Source organism: Salmo salar, chromosome ssa12 (assembly GCF_905237065.1).
Source record: "Salmo salar chromosome ssa12, Ssal_v3.1, whole genome shotgun sequence".
NCBI classification, from domain to species: Eukaryota; Metazoa; Chordata; class Actinopteri; order Salmoniformes; family Salmonidae; genus Salmo; species Salmo salar.
In genome coordinates, this window is record NC_059453.1 from 20,991,617 (window position 1) to 21,014,580 (window position 22,964).

The 22,964-nt window shown below is 44.9% G+C and overlaps 1 protein-coding gene across 1 annotated transcript in view; it reads right to left on the minus strand.

The window, feature by feature from the left end:
• Positions 1-22,964, minus strand: part of LOC106592565 (voltage-dependent P/Q-type calcium channel subunit alpha-1A) — a 284,893-nt gene that overhangs the window by 154,450 nt on the left and 107,479 nt on the right. Inside the window, exon 3 of the mRNA XM_045692074.1 lies at positions 19,051-19,347. Coding sequence (XP_045548030.1) covers positions 19,051-19,347 — 297 coding nt within the window. The remainder of the gene's footprint in view (positions 1-19,050; positions 19,348-22,964) is intronic.

Here is a 22,964-nt window from a genome sequence, read left to right on the forward strand (position 1 = left end):
TGTCCTGGAGGACTAAAACAGTTGGAGTATATCTACTGTCCTGGAGGACTAAAACAGTTGGAGTATATCTACTGTCCTGGAGGACTAAAACAGTTGGAGTATATCTACTGTCCTGGGGGACTAAAACTACTGTCCCCCTCATATTCGTCAGTAAGAATTAAATCCCTGAAAAACAGTACGTACATGTTGCCAACAACACACATGATGATGTAAATACAAATGTTCAAGTTTGTGTGTTACCATGCCGTTATCAGGAGCCAAAAGTGTCACCCTGTGTAGCCTTTACAGCGTCACTGTGTTACATTTAGGTTGTCGGTTCGTTGGGTCTACATCAATTCCCAAGGACAACTTGACTTCCTGAAACAAAAGGCTGCCATCTGATTGGCCATCTGATATCTATCTATCTATCTATCTATCTATCTATCTATCTATCTATCTATCTATCTATCTATCTATCTATCTATCTATATTCTATCTATCTATCTATATTCTATCTATCTATCTATCTATCTATCTATCTATATTCTATCTATCTATCTATCTATCTATCTATATTCTATCTATCTATCTATCTATCTATCTATCTATCTATCTATCTGCGTTGGTGGTCCCAGCTGCATATTCTCCCAGGGACTGATGAATCTACTGTCTCCACCCTATTGGTTAAAGACACAACCTCTGACCCCTACAATAGAAGGTCATTAGTTATTGACCACTCTGACCCAGCTGCTACTGGCAATTTTAAATTAAAATGTTTTTTAAATAGTGTGGTTAATAACTATACAGACAAACTCATAGTGAACAACAGTTCCAAATGATATATCTATGAAATATAGATGCACGATACTGTAAACTGTAGATGGCTTATAAGCTTGATGTTAATGGGATTTCAAGTTAAGAGTCTAGAGACTAAAGAGAGTAGCAATCATGATTAGATGTAGGAGTGATTATCTGAATGAGACAAGGCAGTTTTCATCCTCCCACTGTATTGTGTAAGAGCATAGAAATAGAATGAATAGAATGGACGTCCCCATTCAAGTCAATGACGGCATACCAGTCAAAATGGCCAGGTTTAGAGGTTCCAAGCCGTTCTATTAATTATATATCTACGTGTAAGTGGTCCCAGTGAGAGGTCAAGTGGGAGGGGCCAGCAAACAGCTGGTGCTGTCGACCACACTCCCACAGCCCTCCTCTCCCTCTACGCCCTCCTCTCTCCCCTTCTCCTCTTCTACCTTCCTCCTGTTTCTCCCCTCTTCTCACCACCTCTCTCTCTTCCTCCTGCTGCTGCCACCCCCTCTACCTTCCTGTATTCCTCTATACTAACCCCCTCCTCTCTAACCTTCTCTCTTTCCACTACCATCATCCTCTGTCTGTGTGTGTGTGTGTGTGTGTGTGTGTGTGTGTGTGTGTGTGTGTGTGTGTGTGTATTTCTCTGCTTCCCGTTCTTAAGTTTAGTTTTTGAGTCTTTTACTTTGGGTTTTGTACACCAGCTTCAAACAGCTGAATATACAATATTTGGGGTTATTGAAAAGATATTTCACAGCGGTTTAGATGGTACAGTGATCCTTTAATTGTTTGTTTCTTGCTTGTTTTGTCACAAACTGAAATTAGGCAAACTATTCGAATTTTAGAAACCAGGAAACGGCGAAGCAATTTCTGCATTCACTTTTAAACTGTAATATGAGAAAAATGAACATTACTTTGTATTATGTATGTATTAAATGTTTGGCTGTCCAAAGGTTGAAAGAAGATATGGAAAATCCTGAATGAATATGTGATTTGAACTAAATATATGAAAAGATACACAATTTAAGATTGTACCTGCAACCTCCACATTTCTACTTTCAGTCACAAAAAAGTGGTGCAATACGTAGTGGATAGTGAGCCATTCAGAATGCAGCCTAACACTAGATGGCTGACTTCACAGAATGACAATGAGATGGATAGACATAGATGGGAAATACACCGTCTTTGCTCCATAGTAAATACTGTAAAGGCTGTGTGTTGTAGTTGTGAGAGAGAGTTGGACTACATCATTAATTAGCCATTCACATTGAACAGCTAATTGAATTCTTACTGGAGTTTGACACTGTCTGACCTCCCTAAGCCCCGGGTCCCTACTGAGAGAAACACACATGCATGCCCACAATGCAAAGCTGGGGAGTTTGATCTAAAGCCACTGATGAAAGCCGGTGCAACTCCAACTTTGATTTTGACATTATGTTGAAATACTGTAGACAGCTCAGAGCAACATGTGAAAACAGAGCACTATGTTCACTGTGTCCTTGTGTCCTGAACACGAGATGGTCCCTGCTCCTTAAACACACACTCTCTTCTCCCTCCTCTGTCCCTCCCTCTCTCTCCCCCTGGCCCATCTATCTCCCTCGACCCCACCTCTCTCTCTCCCCCCCTTCCCCCGTTGATCCTTTAACCACATCTCTCCCTTTCTCTCTCCCTTTCTCTCTCTCTCTCTCTCTCTCTCTCTCTCTCTCGCTGTCTCTCTCAATTCAATTCAATTCAAGGGGCTTTATTGTCATGGGAAACATATGTTTACATTGCCAAAGCAAGTGAAATAGATAATAAACTAAATTGAAATAAACAATAAATGTTAACCGTAAACATTACTCTCACAGAAGTTCCAAAAGAATAGAGAGATTTCAAATGTCATATTATGTGCAAATAGTACAAAAGGGAAAATAAATAAACATAAATATGGGTTGTATTTACAATGGTGTTTGTTCTTCACTGGTTGACCTTTTCTTGTGGCAACAGGTCACAAATCTTGCTGCTGTGATGGCACACTGTGGTATTTCACCCAGTAGATATTGGAGTTTATCAAAATTGGGTTTGTTTTCTAATTCTTTGTGGGTCTGTGTAATCTGAGGGAAATATGTGCCTCTAATATGGTCATACATTTGGCAGGAGTTTAGGAAGTGCAGCTCAGCCTGTCTTCTCTTGAGAGCCAGGTCTGTCTACGGCGCCCTTTCTCAATGGCAAGGCTACTATGCTCACTGAGTCTGTACATAGTCAAAGCTTTCCTTAAGTTTGGATGAGTCACAGTGGTCAGGTATTTTTACACTGTGTACTCTCTGTTCAGGGCCAAATAGCATTCTAGTTTGCTCAGTTTTTTTGTTAATTCTTTCCAATGTGTCAAGTAATTATCTTTTTGTTTTCTCATGATTTGGTTGGGTCTAATTGCGGTGCTGTCCTGGGGCTCTGTGGGGTCTGTTTGTGTTTGTGAACAGAGCCCCAGGACCAGCTTGCTTAGGGGACTCTTCTCCAGGTTCATCTCTCTGTAGGTGATGGCTTTGTTGTGGAAGGTTTGGGAATCGCTTCCTTTTAGGTGGTTGTAGAATTGAACGTCTCTTTTCAGGGGTTTTGATAATTAGCGGGTATCGGCCTAATTCTGCTCTGCATGCATTATTTGGTGTTTTACGTTGTAACCAGGGGATATCTTTGCAGAATTCTGCATGCAGAGTCTCAATTTGGTGATTGTCCCATTTTGTGAATTCTTAGTTGGTGAGTGGACCCCAGACCAGACTTCACAACCATAAAGGGCAATGGGTTCTATAACTGATTCAAGTATTTTTTTGCCAGATCCTAATTGGTATGTTGAATTTTATGTGATGGCATAGAAGGCCCTTCTTGCCTTGTCTCTCTCTCTCCCTCTCTCTCTCTTGCTCTCCCTCTCTTACTCTCCCTCTCTCTAACACTTTCATTCTCCCTCTGTCCCTCTCTCCCTCTATCTGTTCCCCCTGTTCTCTAGAGACTAGCCCAGGGCTGTGTGGGTGTGGAAACCAGCTCAGATCAAACACACACTGAGCTTGTCTCCCTCTGACTGCAACCTCTCTATACCTCTCTCTCTCGTTCTCGCTCACTCTTTCCCAATCCTTCCCTCTCTCCTCTCCCTCTGACTGCTCCTTCCCTCTCTCTCTCCCTACATCGTCCTCTCTCTCCACCAGTGCAGTGAACACCAGCTTCAGAGCGAAAGAGAATGGGAAAAAAGAGAGAGAGGGACACAAGAGGTGAGAGAGGAAAATGGAAAGAGGTAGACATGGAAGCCAAACGAGAGGGAGAGAAGCAAGAGAAATGCACAGAATGAGAAAGAGAGGAATACAAAGTGAGAATAGAAAATGTATATTAGGAGTATGGTGAGAAAGAAAACTGGGAAAGAGACGGAGAGAGAGAGAGAGAGAGAGAGAGAGGAAAGAAAGAGTGAGAGAGCACCAGTGGATGGAGGATGGAGACAGACCTGCTAGCTACAGCAGCTCTACAGTAAATCAGAGAGGAGAGAGCAGAGGCCAGAGAAGCCTCGTCATCAGCCTGATCTCTCTCTCTTCCCTCTCCCCCTCTCTCTCCACCTCCCTCCCTCTCTATCCTCTCCCTCTCTCTCTCTCCATACTCTCCTTTTTCTCTCTCCCTCTCCCTCACTCTCTAAGCATTTAATAAGTGTAAATTACAGCTCCATGACAATAATTATCATCATTAACGTCATCATCTTCAGACAACACCTCTCATTAGCTCAGGGTCTACTGGCAAAATAACTATTAGCCAAACAGACAGCGCTACGATCGATTGGAAGTCACTATAGGCCCCATAAACAACAAAAGCAACAACAACAGCCTACACACAAATATTTTTTCAAATTTTACAGTCGTGGCCAAAAGTTTTGAGAATGACACAAATATTAATTTCTCACAAAGTCTGCTACCTCAGTTTGTATCATGGCAATTTGCAAATACTCCAGAATGTTATGAAGAGTGATCAGATGAATTGCAATTCATTGCAAAGTTCCTCTTTGCCATGCAAGTGAACTGAATCCCCAAAAAACATTTCCACTGCATTTCAGCCCTGCCACAAAAGGACCAGCTGACATCATGTCAGTGATTCTCTCATTTACACAGGTGTGAATGTTGACGAGGACAAGGCTGGAGATCACTCGGTCATGCTGATTGAGTTCAAATAACAGACTGGAAGCTTCAAAAGGAGGGTGTTGCTTGGAATCATTGTTTTCCTCTGTCGACCATGGTTACCTGCAAGGAAACATGTGCCGTCATCATTGCTTTGCACAAAAAGGGCTTCACAGGCAAGGATATTGCTGCCAGTAAGATTGCACCTAAATCAACCATTTATCGGATCATCAAGAACTTCAAGGAGAGCGGTTCAATTGTTGTGAAGAAGGCTTCAGGGCGCTCAAGAAAGTCCAGCAAGTGCCAAGACCGTCTCCTAAAGTTGATTCAGCTGCGGCATCGGGGTACCACCAGTACAGAGCTTGCTCAGTAATGGCAGCAGGCAGGTGTGAGTGCATCTGCACGCACAGTGAGGCGAAGATTTTTGGAGGATGGCCTGGTGTCAAGAAGGGCAGCAAAGAAGCCACTTCTCTCCAGGAAAAACATCAGGGACAGACTGATATTCTGCAAAAGGTACAGGGATTGGACTGCTGAGGACTGGGGTAAAGTCATTTTCTCTGATGAATCCCCTTTCCGATTGTTTGGGGCATCCGGCAAAAAGCTTGTCCGGAGAAGACAAGGTGAGCGCTACCATCAGTCCTGTGTCATGCCAACAGTAAAGCATCCTGAGACCATTCATGTGTGGGGTTGCTTCTCAGCCAAGGGAGTGGGCTCACTCACAATTTTGCCTAAGAACACAGCCATGAATAAAGAATGGTACCAACACATCCTCCGAGAGCAACTTCTCCCAACCATCCAGGAACAGTTTGGTGACGAACAATGCCTTTTCCAGCATGATGGAGCACCTTGCCATAAGGCAAAAGTGATAACTAAGTGGCTCGGGGAACAAAACATCGATATTTTGGGTCCATGGCCAGGAAACTCCCCAGACCTTAATCCCATTGAGAACTTGTGGTCAATCCTCAAGAGGCGGGTGGACAAACAAAAACCCACAAATTCTGACAAACTCCAAGCATTGATTATGCAAGAATGGGCTGCCATCAGTCAGCATGTGGCCCAGAAGTTAATTGACAGCATGCCAGGGCGGATTGCAGAGGTCTTGAAAAAGAAGGGTCAACACTGCAAATATTGACTCTTTGCATCAACTTCATGTAATTGTCAATAAAAGCCTTTGACACTTATGAAATGCTTGTAATTATACTTCAGTATTCCATAGTAACATCTGACAAAAATATCTAAAGACACTAAACTTTGTGGAAATTAATATTTGTGTCATTCTCAAAACGTTTGGCCACGACTGTACATGTCTAAAATATCTTCAACATTTAACATAACCTCTCAAAGAGCTGGTTGAGTGCAATAGGAAAGATGGAAGATACCATTCAGAGCAGTAAAAGAGGGGTGGATAGTGAAGGATGATATGGCTGCCACTACTACAGAAACATATGATGCCCCTCCCTGTTGGTATTTAGATAAATCATTCTCGCCTCAAAGGCTGGAATCAACTGAATATACCCTCAGACGTTGGAGGACTGACACGGTGTGTGTTCTACAGTGTCAACAAAAATATTCATTTGGCTCCATCATTTTGTCCCTCAATAGAATAGTCCCTGTTATTGTGGTTTGGTCAAGTGAACGCCACCCGCGTCCATCTCCACAAAGTCACACAAACATACTGTATACACACTCTCTCACACAAACATACTGTATACACACTCTCTCACACAAACATACTGTATACACACTCTCTCACACAAACATACTGTATACACACTCTCACATAAACATACTGTATACACACTCTCTCACACAAACATACTGTATACACACTCTCTCTCTCCCCCTTCTCTCTCTTTCCCCTCTCTCTGTCGCTCTCTCTCTCCCCCTCTCTCTCTCCGTCTCTCTCTCTCCGTCTCTCTCTCTCCCCTTTCTCTCTCTCTCACCGCTCTCTGTCTCTCTCTCCCCCCTCTCTCTCCTCTTTCTCTCTCTCTCCCCCCCTCTCTCTGTCTCTCTCTCCCCTCTCTCTGTCTCTCTCTCTCTCCCCTCTCTCTGTCTCTCTCTCCCGCCTCTCTCCTCTCTCTCTCTCTCTCCCCCATCTCTCTCTGTCTCTCTCTCTCTCCCCTCTCTCTCTCTGTCTCTCTCTCCCCCCTTCTATGTCTCTCTCTCTATCCTTCTCTGTCTCTCTCTAGCTGGCCTGGCCGTAAGCCAGTGAATAATTCAAATTGTACAGATTGAATGTAGATCATTGGCTCTACATGGGGATAAAACACTAAAGCTGGTCACCTCTCTCTCTCCCCACCACCATCTAAACCGTATATATTTCTCTCTCTCTTTATTGTTCCCTCTCTCTCTCTCTATTGTTCCCTCTCTCTCTCTCTCTCTCTCCCCCTCTCTCTCCGTCTCTCTCTCCCCCTTCTCTCTCTCACCCCTCTCTCTCTATTGTTCCTTCTCTCTCTCTATTGTTCTCTCTCTCTCCCCCTTGCTTTTTGTTTTTTCTCTCCAGCCCCTCCCTCTGCTCTCTCTTTCTCTGCCTCTTTTTCCCTCTCCCACCAACCCCCCTCTGTTTCTCTTTATCTCTCATTCCACCAACCTCCCTCTGTTTCTCTTTATCTCTCATTCCACCAACCTCCCTCTGTTTCTCTTTATCTCTCCATCTCTCATTACACCAACCTCCCTCTGTTTCTCTTTATCTCTCCATCTCTCATTACACCAACCTCCCTCTGTTTCTCTTTATCTCTCATTCCACTAACCTCCCTCTGTTTCTCTTTATCTCTCCATCTCTCATTACACCAACCTCCCTCTGTTTCTCTTTATCTCTCCATCTCTCATTACACCAACCTCCCTCTGTTTCTCTTTATCTCTCCATCTCTCATTACACCAACCTCCCTCTGTTTCTCTTTATCTCTCCATCTCTCATTACACCAACCTCCCTCTGTTTCTCTTTATCTCTTCATCTCTCATTACACCAACCTCCCTCTGTTTCTCTTTATCTCTCCATCTCTCATTACACCAACCTCCCTCTGTTTCTCTTTATCTCTCATTCCACTAACCTCCCTCTGTTTCTCTTTATCTCTCCATCTCTCATTCCACCACCTCCCTCTGTTGCTCTTTATCTCTCCATCTCTCATTACACCAACCTCCCTCTGTTTCTCTTTATCTCTCCATCTCTCATTACACCAACCTCCCTCTGTTGCTCTTTATCTCTCCATCTCTCATTACACCAACCTCCCTCTGTTTCTCTTTATCTCTCCATCTCTCATTACACCAACCTCCCTCTGTTGCTCTTTATCTCTCCATCTCTCATTACACCAACCTCCCTCTGTTGCTCTTTATCTCTCCATCTCTCATTACACCAACCTCCCTCTGTTTCTCTTTATCTCTCCATCTCTCATTACACCAACCTCCCTCTGTTTCTCTTTATCTCTCCATCTCTCATTACACCAACCTCCCTCTGTTTCTCTTTATCTCTCATTCCACTAACCTCCCTCTGTTTCTCTTTCTCTCTCCATCTCTCATTCCACCACCTCCCTCTGTTGCTCTTTATCTCTCCATCTCTCATTCCACCACCTCCCTCTGTTGCTCTTTATCTCTCCATCTCTCATTCCACCACCTCCCTCTGTTGCTCTTTATCTCTCCATCTCTCATTCCACTAACCTCCCTCTGTTTCTCTTTATCTCTCCATCTCTCATTCCACCACCTCCCTCTGTTGCTCTTTATCTCTCCATCTCTCATTACACCAACCTCCCTCTGTTTCTCTTTATCTCTCCATCTCTCATTCCACCACCTCCCTCTGTTGCTCTTTATCTCTCCATCTCTCATTCCACCACCTCCCTCTGTTGCTCTTTATCTCTCCATCTCTCATTCCACCAACCTCCATCTGTTTCTCTTTATCTCTCCATCTCTCATTCCACCAACCTCCCTCTTTCTCTCTTTATCTCTCCATCTCTCATTCCACCAACCTCCCTCTGTTTCTCTTTATCTCTCCATCTCTCATTACACCAACCTCCCTCTGTTTCTCTTTATCTCTCCATCTCTCATTACACCAACCTCCCTCTGTTTCTCTTTATCTCTCATTCCACTAACCTCCCTCTGTTTCTCTTTATCTCTCCATCTCTCATTACACCAACCTCCCTCTGTTTCTCTTTATCTCTCCATCTCTCATTACACCAACCTCCCTCTGTTTCTCTTTATCTCTCCATCTCTCATTACACCAACCTCCCTCTGTTTCTCTTTATCTCTCCATCTCTCATTACACCAACCTCCCTCTGTTTCTCTTTATCTCTTCATCTCTCATTACACCAACCTCCCTCTGTTTCTCTTTATCTCTCCATCTCTCATTACACCAACCTCCCTCTGTTTCTCTTTATCTCTCATTCCACTAACCTCCCTCTGTTTCTCTTTATCTCTCCATCTCTCATTCCACCACCTCCCTCTGTTGCTCTTTATCTCTCCATCTCTCATTACACCAACCTCCCTCTGTTTCTCTTTATCTCTCCATCTCTCATTACACCAACCTCCCTCTGTTGCTCTTTATCTCTCCATCTCTCATTACACCAACCTCCCTCTGTTTCTCTTTATCTCTCCATCTCTCATTACACCAACCTCCCTCTGTTGCTCTTTATCTCTCCATCTCTCATTACACCAACCTCCCTCTGTTGCTCTTTATCTCTCCATCTCTCATTACACCAACCTCCCTCTGTTTCTCTTTATCTCTCCATCTCTCATTACACCAACCTCCCTCTGTTTCTCTTTATCTCTCCATCTCTCATTACACCAACCTCCCTCTGTTTCTCTTTATCTCTCATTCCACTAACCTCCCTCTGTTTCTCTTTCTCTCTCCATCTCTCATTCCACCACCTCCCTCTGTTGCTCTTTATCTCTCCATCTCTCATTCCACCACCTCCCTCTGTTGCTCTTTATCTCTCCATCTCTCATTCCACCACCTCCCTCTGTTGCTCTTTATCTCTCCATCTCTCATTCCACTAACCTCCCTCTGTTTCTCTTTATCTCTCCATCTCTCATTCCACCACCTCCCTCTGTTGCTCTTTATCTCTCCATCTCTCATTACACCAACCTCCCTCTGTTTCTCTTTATCTCTCCATCTCTCATTCCACCACCTCCCTCTGTTGCTCTTTATCTCTCCATCTCTCATTCCACCACCTCCCTCTGTTGCTCTTTATCTCTCCATCTCTCATTCCACCAACCTCCATCTGTTTCTCTTTATCTCTCCATCTCTCATTCCACCAACCTCCCTCTTTCTCTCTTTATCTCTCCATCTCTCATTCCACCAACCTCCCTCTGTTTCTCTTTATCTCTCCATCTCTCATTCCACCAACCTCCCTCTGTTTCTCTTTATCTCTCCATCTCTCATTCCACCAACCTCCCTCTGTTTCTCTTTATCTCTCAATCTCTCATTACACCAACCTCCCTCTGTTTCTCTTTATCTCTCCATCTCTCATTCCACCACCTCCCTCTGTTGCTCTTTATCTCTCATTCCACCAACCTCACTCTGTCCCTCTTTATCTCAGCATCTCTCATTCCACCCACCTCCCTCTGTCCCTCTGCTGCTCTTTATCTCTGCATCTCTCATTCCACCAACCTCCCTCTGTCCCTCTGCTGCTCTTTATCTCTGCATCTCTCATTCCACCAACCTCCCTCTGTCCTCCTTTATCTCTCCATATCTCATTCCACCAACCTCCCTCTGTCCCTCTGTTGCCTTTTATCTCTGCATCTCTCATTCCACCAACGTCCCTCTGTTCCTCTTTATCTCTGCATCTCTCATTCCACCAATCTCCCTCTGTGACTCTTTCTCTCTCCATCTCTCATTCCACCAATCTCCCTTTGTCCCTCTGTTGCTCTTTATCTCTGCATCTCTCATTCCACCAACCTCCCTCTGCCCCTCTGTTGCTCTTTATCTCTGCATCTCTCATTCCACCAACCTCCCTCTGCCCCTCTGTTGCTCTTTATCTCTGCATCTCTCATTCCACCAACCTCCCTCTGCCCCTCTGTTGCTCTTTATCTCTGCATCTCTCATTCCACCAACCTCCCTCTGCCCCTCTGTTGCTCTTTATCTCTCGGTCTCTGACTCCACCAACCTCCCTCTGTGACTTTCTCTTTTCCCCTCCTCTATTCAACCTCCTGTATCGCTTTCACTACTCCTCTCTTCACCCCAGTACCTCCCTCTGCCTCTCTTTCACACTCTCTTCTCTTGGGTCCCTCCCTTTTCTTTCTCTCTCTCTCTCTTTCTGTACACCCTTCCTTCTGACTCTCTTTTGCTTCCTCTTCTCTTGTCCATCCCTCTGCATCTCTCTTTCACTATGCCTCTCTCTCCTTTCTCTTCTCCTGTCCCTCCCTCTGCATCTCTCTTTCACTATGCCTCTCTCTCCTTTCTCTTCTCTTGTCCATCCCTCTGCATCTCTCTTTCACTATGCCTCTCTCTCCTTTCTCTTCTCCTGTCCCTCCCTCTGCATCTCTCTTTCACTATGCCTCTCTCTCCTTTCTCTTCTCTTGTCCCTCCCTCTGCATCTCTCTTTCACTATGCCTCTCTCTCCTTTCTCTTCTCCTGTCCCTCCCTCTGCATCTCTCTTTTACTATGCCTCTCTCTCCTTTCTCTTCCTCTGCCCCCCACTCTCCTCTTCCCTCATTCTCTCGCTCGTCCTTTCTTCTGCCCATGTCTTTGTAGCCTCCCTCTCTCCTCTGTTCTAGACCCACATCCAGCAGGCGTCTCTTTAGGCACCCATTTTAATATTCTCTCTTTCCTTTTATGTGGAGGAAAACCATGCAGAACACACACACACACACACACACACACACACACACACACACACACACACACACACACACACACACACACACACACACACACACACACACACACACACACACACACACACACACACACACACACACACACACACACACACACACAGCACTGCTATACTCAGTGTGTGGACTGCTACAGTGCTCGGAGGTTTCATCATCAGTAATTACAGTCTATAAGGAGAGAGTTCAGATCTGTACAATTACTATGTAGACCTAATCAGGACACTCACACATTTGCAGGTGCGGACTCACTCACACACGCACGCACACACACACACACACATGGCTCAAACGCATATGGAACGTACGCACGCAAGTGCACACACCACACACACACAAACACACACACACACGCACACACACACACACACACACCTTCAGAAAGAGACAGAAAGTAAGAGGGAGATTGCCCCAGCTCTCCCGTCTATCCTCCCTGGGGAATCCCACACAGCAGGCAGGTCACCCACAGCTCCACACAGTAAGGACAACAGCAGCATGTTCCACCACAGACAGACAGAGCCACAACCCTGGAGCTTTACTACAACGATCACACAGCTACTGTTAGAAACTGGCTGGTTCCAGCCCTGAATGCTCATTGGCTGAAAGCCGTGGTATATCACGGTTATGACAAAACATGTATTTTTACTGCTCTAATTATGTTGTTAACCAGTTTATAAAGCAATAAGGCACCTCTGGGGTTTGTGATATATGGCCAATATACCACGGCCAATATACTCTGCATTGCGTCGTGCCTAAGAACAGCCCTTAGCCGTGGTATATTGGCCATATACCACACCTCCTCTGGCCTTGTTGTTTAATTATACAATGTCTACACTATCTACCACTTCTGGACATTTCCCCTCCGTCTCCTCTCTCTCTCCTCTCTGTCCCCTCTTCTGTCACCGTGGCCCTCAGGAGACAAAAATACACTGATTTCAAGCTACAGCTTGTCCCTGGGAAGAAGACAGTGAGAGACAGAGAGATGGAGGTAACATCACGTGAGACACTGTGTTCGTGATTGCACACTGAAGCGTGAATGACCCAAATGGTGAATCTTTCTGAACAGTGCCAGGCAGTGGGCTGACCGCACCGTGTGTGTGTGGTGTGTGTGGTGTGTGTGTGTGTGTCTCTGTGTGTGTGTGTGTGTGTGTGTGTGTGTGTGTGTGTGTGTGTGTGTGTGTGTGTGTGTGTGTGTGTGTGTGTGTGTGTGTGTGTGTGTGTGTGTGTGTGTGTGTGTGTGTGTGTGTGTGTGAGTGTGTGTGTGTGTGTGTGTGTGTGTGTGTGTGTGTGTGTGTGTGTGTGTGTGTGTGCCTCCCTGAGGTAATTGATCGTGCTGAACAGGTGTTACTGTATCACCTGCCGCACGTGTACACACCAGGTTCTCTGTCAGCTGTGACTGATCTGTGCTCTACACCAGACGGACGAGACTCAGACACCATCTTCATGGGCCACAGACAGACACCAGGGTGCGTGTGTTGTACATATTCATTTGCATAACAATCATCTCCATAGTGTCTGAAAAAAGTGGCGATTGATTGAATCACTCGTCTTGATTGATCAGTGTTCAAGTCCACACACACACTTGAATTGTTGCGCAATTAATGACCGAACACCATGCATCAGTGTCTATGTCTGCTCTTTCTAGCTATCTCTCTCTTTCCCCTCCCGCATTGCCACTATCTCTCTCTTTCCCCTCCCTCTCTCTCTCTCCATCTCTCTCTGACACCATCTGTTCCTCTCTCTAGTCGTCTGTGTGGTTTTCACACGTCCTGGGTATGTTTTGGCCACATTCACTTTCATCATGTGAGACAAAAAGAGAGGAAGAGGAAGAGGGATGGAGAGAGGGGGGAAGAGGGGAAGTGGAGGAAGGAGATAGATAGAAAGAGACAAGGGAGAGAGCAAAAGAGAGAGAGAGATGAGGGAGGGAGATGACAGGGAGGGAGGTGGGGGTGGATAGGAGGGTTGTCAAAAAGTTGCGTGTCGGGAGAATGTTTTGCATTTTAGCTAACCCTAACCCTTTTCCTAACCTGCTAAATAAATGTCCTAACCTTCTGAGTAAGTTCTCCTGACCTGCTAAATAAATGTCCTAACCTTCTGAGTAAGTTCTTCTGACCTGCTAAATAAATGTCCTAACCTTCTGAGTAAGTTCTCCTGACCTGCTAAATAAAGTTCCTAACCTTCTGAGTAAGTTCTTCTGACCTGCTAAATAAATGTCCTAACCTTCTGAGTAAGTTCTCCTGACCTGCTAAATAAATGTCCTAACCTTCTGAGTAAGTTCTCCTGACCTGCTAAATAAATGTCCTAACCTTCTGAGTAAGTTCTCCTGACCTGCTAAATAAATGTCCTAACCTTCTGAGTAAGTTCTCCTGACCTGCTAAATAAAGTTCCTAACCTTCTGAGTAAGTTCTTCTGACCTGCTAAATAAATGTCCTAACCTTCTGAGTAAGTTCTCCTGACCTGCTAAATAAAGTTCCTAACCTTCTGAGTAAGTTCTTCTGACCTGCTAAATAAATGTCCTAACCTTCTGAGTAAGTTCTCCTGACCTGCTAAGAAAAGTTAATTCTGACTGTAGCTGTATACCATCTAGTCAAAACCAGAGAGTTTTGGATGGTGCTTTAGCCCCCGTTTGCTGATATCAGCATTCTGCTCTGCACCCCTACCTCACCACACACACACACGCACACGCACACACACACACACACACACACACACACACAGACACACACACACACACACACACACACACACACACACACACACACACACACACACACACACACAATCAGAATCTCCATCACCATCATCATCAGCACCCCCCTCCTCCTCCTCATAGTCCTCCTTCACACTATGTTCATCCTCATCCTCCCCGTAGGCCTACAGTACACCACCCTCCTGGATGATTCCTGTGTAACTAAGCTATATATCAACTCCTTAAACATAACTAGATCTACTGATCTGGTAATAATACAGTAATTAACACAAAGCTAAAATAGTGTCAGTTGTAGACCCCCAACCACCCAAACCCAGATCCAACCACCCCAACCCAGATCCAACCACCCAAACCACCCAAACCCAGATCCAACCCCCCAACCACCCAAACCCAGTTCCAACCACCCCAAACACCCAAACCCAGATCCAACCCCCCCACAAACCCAGATCCAACCACCCCAACCACCCAAACCCAGATCCAACCACCCAAACCACCCAAACCCAGATCCAACCCCCCAACCACCCAAACCCAGTTCCAACCACCCCAAACCACCCAAACCCAGATCCAACCACCCCAACCACCCAACCACCTAAACCCAGATCCAACCACCCCAACCACCCAACCACTTAAACCCAGTTCCAACCACCCAACCACCCAAACCCAGTTCTAACCACCCAAACCCAGTTCCAACCACCCAACCACCCAAACCCAGTTCCAACCACCCAAACCCAGTTCCAACCACTCAACCACCCAAACCCAGATCCAACCACCCAAACCCAGTTCCAACCACCCAATCCCAGTTCCAACCACCCAAACCCAGTTCCAACCACCCAACCACCCAAACCCAGTTCCAACCACCCAAACCCAGTTCCAACCACCCAAACCAGATCCAACCACCTAAACCCAGTTCCAACCACCCAACCACCCAAACCCAGATCCAACCACCCAACCACCCAAACCCAGTTCCAACCACCCAAACCCAGTTCCAACCACCCAAACCCAGTTCCAACCACCCAACCACCCAAACCCAGTTCCAACCACCCAAACCCAGATCCAACCACCCAAACCCAGTTCCAACCACCCAAACCCAGTTCCAGGTGACGTCTTATTCATTTCATTGACGTATATTATCATTCATCAATTCATATCACAACTCTGCATGGTCCAACCAACCCACCACATAACATTTCATAGACCTGGATGTACCTCACAACACATACCATATCATAGACCTGGATGTACCACACACCACAACACATAACATATCATAGACCTGGATGTACCTCACACCACATAACATATCATAGACCTGGATGTACCACACAACACATAACATATCATAGACCTGGATGTACCTCAACACATAACATATCATAGACCTGGATGTACCTCAACACATAACATAACATATCATAGACCTGGATGTACCTCAACACATAACATATCATAGACCTGGATGTACCACACAACATATCATAGACCTGGATGTACCACAACACATAACATATCATAGACCTGGATGTACCTCAACACATAACATATCATAGACCTGGATGTACCTCACAACACATAACATATCATAGACCTGGATGTACCTCACAACACATAACATAACATATCATAGACCTGGATGTACCTCACAACACATAACATATCATAGACCTGGATGTACCTCAACACATAACATATCATAGACCTGGATGTACCTCAACACATATCATAGACCTGGATGTACCTGACACCACATAACATATCATAGACCTGGATGTACCACACACCACATAACCCAACAGTACAGTATTTTAGGTCCAATTGGACTGCTGTATATGACAATAAACCGTTGTATTAACCCTAGCCCTATGGCCCAACCAACCAACACACCACACATAGGCCTAACACCACAACACATAGGCCTAACACCACAACACACATAGGCCTAACACCACAACACATAGGCCTAACTAGAGGTTGACCGATTAATCGGAATGGCCGATTAATTCATAACAATCGGTAATCGGTATTTTTGGCCACCGATTTTTATTTTTTTACACCTTTATTTAACTAGGCAAGTCAGATTAAGAACACATTCTTATTTTCAATGACGGCCTAGGAACGGGGGTTAACTGCCTTGTTCAGAGGGGATTCGGGGATTCGTTTTTGCAAGCTTCCGGTTACTAGTCCAACGCTCTAACCACCTGCCTTACATTGCACTCCACGAGGAGCCTGCATGGCAGGCTGACTACCTGTTACGCGAGGGCAGCAAGAAGCCAAGGTAAGTTGCTAGCTAGCATTAAACTTATCTTATAAAAAACAATCAATCTTAACATAATCACTAGTTAACTACACATGGTTGATGATATTACTAGTTTATCTAACGTGTCCTGCGTTGCATATAATCGATGCGGTGCCTGTTCATTTCTCATCGAATCACAGCCTACTTTGACAAACGGGTGATGATTTAACAAGCACATTTGCGAAAAAAGCACTGTCGTTGCACCAACGTACCTAACCATAAACATCAATGCCTTTCTTTAAAATCAATACACAAGTATATATTTTTAAACCTGCATATTTAGTTAATATTGCCTGCTAACATGAATTTGTGTCACTTCTCTAGCGTTCCATGCAAGCAGTCAGGGTATATACAGCAGTTTGGGCCGCCTGGCTCATTGCGAACTGTGTGAAGTCCATTTATTCCTAACAAAGGCCGTAATTAATTTGCCCGAGTTGTACATAATTATGACATAACATTGAAGGTTGTGCAATGTAACAGGAATATTTAGACTTAGGGATGCCACCCGTTAGATAAAATACGGAACGGTTCCGTATTTCACTGAAATAATAAACGGTTCGTTTTCTAAATGATAGTTTCCGGATTCGACCATATTAATGACCAAAGGCTCGTATTTCTGTGTGTTATTATGTTATAATTAAGTCTATGATTTGATATTTGATAGACCAGTCTGACTGAGCGATGGTAGGCAGCAGCAGGCTCGTAAGCATTCATTCAAACAGCACCTTTGTGCGTTTTGCCAGCAGCTCTTCGCAATTCTTCAAGCATTGCGCTGTTTATGACTTCAAGCCTATCAACCCCCGAGATTAGGGTGGTGTAACCGATGTGAAATGGCTAGCTAGTTAGCGGGTGCGCGCTAATAGCGTTTCAAACATCACTCGCTCTGAGACTTGGGAGTGGTTGTTCCCCTTGCTCTACATGGGTAACGCTGCTTCGAGGGTGGCTGTTGTCGATGTGTTCCTGGTTCGAGCCCAGGTTGGAGCGAGGAGAGGGACGGAAGCTATACTGTTACACTGGCAATACTAAAGTGCCTATAAGAACATCCAATAGTCAAAGGTATATGAAATACAAATGGCATAGAGAGAAATAGTCCTATAATAACTACAACCTAAAACTTCTTACCTGGGAATATTGAAGACTCATGTCAAAAGGAACCACCAGCTTTCATATGTTCTCATGTTCTAAGCAAGGAACTTAAACGTTAGCTTTCTTACATGGCACATATTGCACTTTTAATTTCTTCTCCAACACTTTGTTTTTGCATTATTTAAACCAAATTGAACATGTTTCATTATTTATTTGAGGCTAAATTGATAGTATTGACGTATTATATTAAGTTAAAATAAGTGTTCATTAGGTATTGTTGTAATTGTCATTATTACAAATAAATAAATAAAAAATCGTCCGATTAATCGGGAGCAGCTTTTTTTGGTCCTCCAATAATCGGTATCGGCGTTGAAAAATCATAATCGGTCGAACTCTAGGCCTAACACCACAACACAAGCCTAACACCACAACACAAAGGCCTAACACCACAACACATAGGCCTAACACCACACCACAACACATAGGCCTAACACCACACCACACCACACATAGGCGTAACACCACAACACACATAGGCCTAACACCACAACACACATAGGCCTAACACCACCACACATAGGCCTAACACCACCACACATAGGCCTAACACCACAACACATAGGCCTAACACCACAACACATAGGCCTAACACCACCACACATAGGCCTAACACCACCACACATAGGCCTAACACCACCACACATAGGCCTAACACCACAACACATAGGCCTAACACCACACCACCACACATAGGCCTAACACTACCACACATAGGCCTAACACCACCACACATAGGCCTAACACCACCACACATAGGCCTAACACCACCACACATAGGCCTAACACCACAACACATAGGCCTAACACCACAACACATAGGCCTAACACCACACCACCACACATAGGCCTAACACAACAACACATAGGCCTAACACCACCACACATAGGCCTAACACCACAACACATAGGCCTAACACCACAACACATAGGCCTAACACACAACCCCACACAACACAACACATAGGCCTAACACACAACCCCACACAACACAACACATAGGCCTAACACACAACCCCACACAACACAACACAACACATAGGCCTAACACACAACCCCACACAACACAACACATAGGCCTAACACACAACCCCACACAACACACACTTGTACAGTACCTTAAATCCATTCGATCTGATATGATAATTCACCATTAGGTTATAAAAGGATATGGCCATTCAGTAATCTTTTTGGCAGCTTTTCTCACAAAGTTGTCCTCACTGAAGATGAAGAGAGAGCGGTTGAGTGTAAAGCAGCTTTGTCGGACCGGGATTGGGTTGTACAGAGCCATAGTCCGGGCCCGCTGGGCCATCGACTGCTTGTACACACGCTGGCCCCCCGGGGGTCCGCCTTGCCGGCTCCCGCCGCGGCCAGGGGCCCCCAGAGGACCGGCATTGCCACCGCCTCCACTTCCACCTCCGCCTCCTCCACCTCCTCGGTTCGGCACCTCGTCACCGAAGCGTGCCATTCTGTAGGGAGTGGGGAGACCAGACGGTGATCGTTAAGAAGGAACCAGAGAGGATAGTCACAGTGATCGTTCCACATTACACCCCATCGATCTCCGGAGGAAACACACATGCAGAACCTATAAGTGGCAGTGGGTCTTTCTTTCGGTCTGTCTGTCGGTCTGTCTGTTAGTCTATAGGTCTACAATACTCTCTCACTCTAGCAGGTCTTCACGGCCAAGACACCTCCATTGGAGAGAGCGGAAAAAAAGAGCTGAGGAGAGGAGAGGAGAGAGAGCTAGAGCGCAGAGGAGAGCTGAGGAGAGAGCAAACGGTGGCTTCACTTCTCTCACTGTGTGTGCTTAGATTGGAAATGGAGAACGAGTGGGTGATGTGGGTGAGAGAGAGGTGGTGGCGTGGTTTGTTGTTCCAGGCGAGAGCAGTTCGTGGTTAAAAATCGCTATTTTAGCCTATTGATGATGTAAGAAGGTATTCCCAAAATGAATTGCAAAAATGTCAATGTCTTTTTTTATCTCATTGAAAAAGGAGGATGGCATCCTTGATTTTTTTCATTGGAGGTGGACAGAATCCTCATGCAAATACGGTGGTACATTTCACTAGGTATACAAATCGATTAATTTAGCCCTAATCCTATGCGATAATAAGCTATGGATGACAGCAAGGTGATGAATTAAATCTAACAATCATTTCTAAATAACTAGCCTACATTATATATATACTGCGTCTTTTCCTCCAGTAGTTCAGCTTGAGAGGATCTGCAGTTGTCCTCGTTGGAGATAAAAATAGCCGAGAATAGAAAACGGGCGAAAATCCTTAATAATTAATAATTTTCAGTACCATCCGCAATGTTTGATAGCCTATAGTAGAGACGAGCAATAGCCAAATCCAGCCTTACGCCTCCTCTATGTTGGCTTATCCTCAAATGACGACGATAGGGCTTTCCTAAAACCTAACCCTAAGTCACATTTGTTGATATTTAGTGATTTTAGTTTTTTTCTCTCTCTCAAAGCAAGAAGCCGTGGTACTCAGGTTGGGGCGTGAGCGAGAGAGCATGCGTTTGGAGATGTTGAAAATACAGTCTATAGTCTAAGAAAACAGGCTGTCCCGAGTCTTGGTCTTCCCTTTCTCTCCTTTACATAAAAAGAGGGGGAAGGGAGGGAGGAGAAAAGAGAAAAATCTATGCCACGGTAATCATCTATATTCCAAGGTTCGGAGAAGAATCCGAATGGGTGAATAGAATCCTAAAATGGATGAGGTGAAAACGGCCGTGAGAAGAAGTGGCATCATCAATTCTGTGCAGGAGACGTCGACCGACAGCTAGAGCAGCTGAAGCACGATCAGTTGGACTCTCACTCTAGTAGCAGCTCGTGTCTTCTCCGCCACCAGGCAAGGCGCGGGCGCAGCCAAGGTACCGCTTTCCCTCCATCACCCCCCAAGCTCCACGCTCCCCCAAACCAAAAACCAAAGCCCCCGTCGCCCCGCCCGCCGGTACGGTATGCTTTTCTTTTTCTTTTCACCTCGCCCTCGGGGGAAACGTTCTGTCACTCGCGGTAACGTTTGGTCCGGAGGCTATATCGTCTTGGAGATCTGCATGCCTTGGAGACCGAACAATCCGGGGAGCTTGAGCGAGTGCGTGTGAGAGAGTGAGTCAGTGAGAGAGATAGAGAGAGGGAGGGAGAGAGGGAGTGAGTCAGTGAGAGAGAGAGCTTGCTTTCCTTCTATGCGATCAGCTGGCAGGTTGAGCTAGAGTAGGGCATCTGATCAATTTAATGCTACCAGAGCGCCGTCCTCAAATCTCTGGCCAAGCTTTGCAGCAGCACATGATGTGCCTCGAGCCACCCGCCCCGATTCACTTATCCGTTATCCGGTAGCTCTCCGGTAACTATCCAAGCAGCAAGATGGAGAAGCAAGCTGCTCATGGCTCTTCCCTCTGGCTCTGGCTCTACACGACGCCAAGTGTCAAAAGCACTAGCACCACAAACCGTACCCAGTCCAATTTGCCCTTTTCGCTATTTACACATACTGTAATGCGATGGAGAGAGAGAGAGAGAAACTCGGTTAAACCACAGGGTATTGGGGTATATATTGGGTGTATTAGGCTACATACAGGATATTGGAGTATATATTGGGTGTATTTGGCTACATACAGGATATTGGAGTATATATTGGGTGTATTTGGCTACATATAGGATATTGGGGTATATTATTGTGGTATATATTGGGTGTATTTGGCTACATACAGGGTATTGGGGTATATATCGGGGTATATATTAGGTGTATTACGCTACATATGGGGTATTGGGGTATATATTGGGTGTATTAGACTACATACAGGGTATTGGGGTATATATTAGGCTACAGATGGGGTATTGGGGTATATATTGGGGGTATATATTAGGTGTATTAGGCTACATATGGGGTATTGGGGTATATATTAGGTGTATTAGACTACATACAGGGTATTGGGGTATATATTAGGCTACAGATGGGGTATTGGGGTATATATTGGGGTTATATATTAGGTGTATTAGGCTACATATGGGGTATATATTAGGTGTATTCGGCTACATACGGGGTATTGGGGTATATATATTAGGCTACAGACGGGGTATTGGGGTATATATTGGGGTATATATTAGGTGTATTAGGCTACATATGGGGTATTGGGGTACATATTAGGCTACAGATGGGGTATTTGGGTATATATTGGGGTATATATTAGGTGTATTTGGCTACATACAGGATATTGGGGTATATATTAGGTGTATTCGGCTACATACAGGGTATTGGGGTATATATTAGGCTACAGACGGGGTATTGGGGTATATATTGGGTTATATATTAGGTGTATTAGGCTACATATGGGATATTGGGGTATATATTGGGGTATATTTTGGGTGTATTTGGCTACATACGAGATATTGGGGTATATATATTGGGGTATATTTTGGGTGTATTTGGCTACATACAGGATATTGGGGTATATTATTGTGGTATATATTGGGTGTATTCGGCTACATACTGTCATGTTCTGACCAGTAAAGGGGTCATTTGTTATTGTAGTTTGGTCAGGACGTGGCAGGGGGGTATTTGTTTTATGTGGTTCGGGGTGTGTGTTTATGTAGAGGGGTGTTTGTTTAGAGTTTCCGGGGTTTTGGTCTATGTTCTACGTTAGTGTATTTCTATGTCTGATCTAGGGTGTTTAGTTCTATGTTTAGTTTATTGGGATTGGGCCTTCAATTGGAGACAGCTGTGTTCTCGTTGCCTCTGATTGAAGGCCCTATATATAGGGGTGTGTTTGTTATGGGTATTGTGGGAGGTTGTTTGTGCACTGCTATGGTTAGCCTGCATGACTGATTAGCTGTCGTTCGTTTTTTTTGTTTTGTTGTTTTTGTATAGTGTACGTCATAAAATAAAGATGAGCATTCACGTACCTGCTGCATTTTGGTCCACTTCCTACAACGGCCGTTACACATACAGGATATTGGGGTATATATTGGGTGTATTCGGCTACATACAGGATATTGGGGTATATATTGGGTGTATTCAGCTACATACAGGATATTGGGGTATATAATGGGTGTATTCGGCTACATACAGGATATTGGGGTATATATTGG